General features: G+C 35.6%; 1 protein-coding gene across 1 annotated transcript; it reads left to right on the top strand.

The window, feature by feature from the left end:
• LOC111897658 (uncharacterized mitochondrial protein AtMg00810-like) lies at positions 1-996 on the top strand. Its single transcript, XM_023893613.1, has one exon. The coding sequence runs from the start codon at positions 1-3 to the stop codon at positions 994-996; it is 996 nt and encodes a 331-aa protein (XP_023749381.1).
• Positions 997-2,375: the final 1,379 nt, after the last annotated feature.

The raw sequence follows: 2,375 nt of genomic DNA, 5'->3' as shown, positions 1-2,375 counted from the left end.
ATGGAGACTAAATTTGAGATGAGCTTAATGGGTCCTATCAATTTTTTCCTTCGTTTAAATATTAGACAAAGTTTGGAGGGGATTTTTATCAACCAGGAAGCCTACACCAAGTCATTACTTGCGAAATTCGGAATGGAAGAAGATTCACGAGTCAAGGTTTCGATGGCATTCAGAACAAGGCTAACAGTGTCCTTGGACAAACCTGCAACGGATATTACTCTCTATAGGCAGATGATTGGATCATTAATGTATCTAACTGCTTGTCGTTTGAACATTATGTTTGTTGTTTGTTATCGTGCTAGGTTTCAGGTGATTCCTTGTGAACCACACATGACTGCTATGAAGAATACTCTGAGATATCTCAAAAGATCATCTTCTCTCAAAATATGGTATTTGTCAAACTCCAGATTCTTTGTGCAAGCCTTTTCGGATGCTGATCTAGGTGGATGCAGTCTCGATCGTAAAAGCACTTCTATGGGATGCCCATTTCTAAATGGAAAACTAGTAAGTTGGCAATCAAAGAAACAAACTTGTGTGTCCCTATCAATTGCAGAAGCTGAATACATCGTAGCTGTATCATGCACTTCGCAAGTCGTCTGGATACAAATCCAACTTCGGGAGTATGGCATCAACATAAAGAGGATTCCACTCTATTGTGACTCACAAATTGCTATTCGGATTTGTCACAAACCAGTGCAACATTACAAGACGAAACATATAGCACTGAGGTATTACTTTATAAAAGATAACATAGAAGATGGGAACGTCGAGGTACATTTTGTAAGATCCTCTGACCAACTTGCTGACATCTTCATGAAAGTCTTACCTGAAAAAATCTTCAATTGTATTCTTCAAGGCTTAGGAATGATAGAAGTAGAATCTGTGCCACATCTTCGTAAAAGGAATACATCACTTAAGTTTAGAATCGGTCCGATCCCTCGGAGGTACTCACAATTCACTGTTCACACTTTGAATGGGTCAGAGCACTCGGAGTGACTTGCAGTCTACTGTTCATCGGGGACTCGGAACTTCATGTATCCTTATATAATATGTATTTTTGGTATTTTTATGTTTTTATTTCTTCTTCAGAAAATTTTTAAAAAATACAAAAATATTTTTCTTTTCTATTTTTATTTTCTTTTTATTTTTTATAAGCAAATTCAAAATACAAAAATATTTTCCTTTTCTGTTTTTGTTTCGTTTTCAAGAAAATCCAAAATCCAAATATATATTTTGTTTATTGTTTATGTTTATCTTTCAGGAAATCAAAAACTCAAATATATATATATATATATATATATATATATATATATATATATATATATATATATATATATATATATATATATATTATTTCTTTATTTGTGTGCTATTTTAAAAATTCGTTTATCTTAGGTACTTTATCGTCGATACAATTCAGAATGATGGGGTAGGTATATATAACTCTGATTCTGTGTACTAGCTAAGTGTCCCTAAAAGCATGCTGATGTATGTTGACCAAAACCTCTAAGACTGTATGTCGAATCCTTAATGAAACTTTCACTCCGAATGTTTCTTCCTTATCAGACTAATACTTACATAGGTCGTTGAGCTACATTACTCTTCTCATATCGAGTTAAGAGTTGACTGATTAGTCATTCACAATATAACAAAGGTACATTTTTATCTTCGGAACCACCTTTAACATTTCTCCATATCACATTCGCTTTCACACTCGTAACCTTTAGACTTTCAGAATTTACCACTGAGTTTTATGTTTACACAACTTCTGTGTTTATGATCTTCGAATTGTTATTACCACAATTTGAGTGAAACCCAAAATCCGAATCCTTTATATGAATTGATGGTGAACATTTAACAAGTTTAAGATTATTCACCAAGGAAATAATGAGTAGCATCCGTCATGGTTTTGTACCTTGGAATCTCAGTATTCTTTTTATTTTTGTGAGATCTTAATTAAATGTTCTCATCCTAAGACATTTCTTACCAATAGATCTACTTTTTATTTTTCCTTTAGAGCTCCATATTATCTAGCTTAATTAAATGTTCGCATGTGTCGGGACTTCTACGATGTCCGCGGTGGCAGTTCGGCTGATCGAGCACTCCCGGTAATGGTGGGTAAGTTAGCCAATCAGTCCTATCAGTCCGGAGTACAAGCAAGCCGACTCCGGGATATCAACGTGGAAGTGCAGGTTCACACTTCTGATATCCGTAGGCTGGACAAGATACAAGATAATGTTCAACTCCAGTCTGAGGCATTTCAGGCACAGATAATTGCAGCCCTAGCCGAGTTAAGGGAGCAACAAGCCGCTCTTGATCGACGCCTAATGGAATCGAAGCAATCGGATGCGGAGTCAAGCTCCAAGCGCAACCTA

This window comes from Lactuca sativa, chromosome 9 (assembly GCF_002870075.4).
Source record: "Lactuca sativa cultivar Salinas chromosome 9, Lsat_Salinas_v11, whole genome shotgun sequence".
NCBI classification, from domain to species: domain Eukaryota; kingdom Viridiplantae; phylum Streptophyta; class Magnoliopsida; order Asterales; family Asteraceae; genus Lactuca; species Lactuca sativa.
The sequence above is the reverse complement of the archived record's forward strand: the minus strand, read 5'-3'. Positions and strand labels throughout refer to the sequence as shown.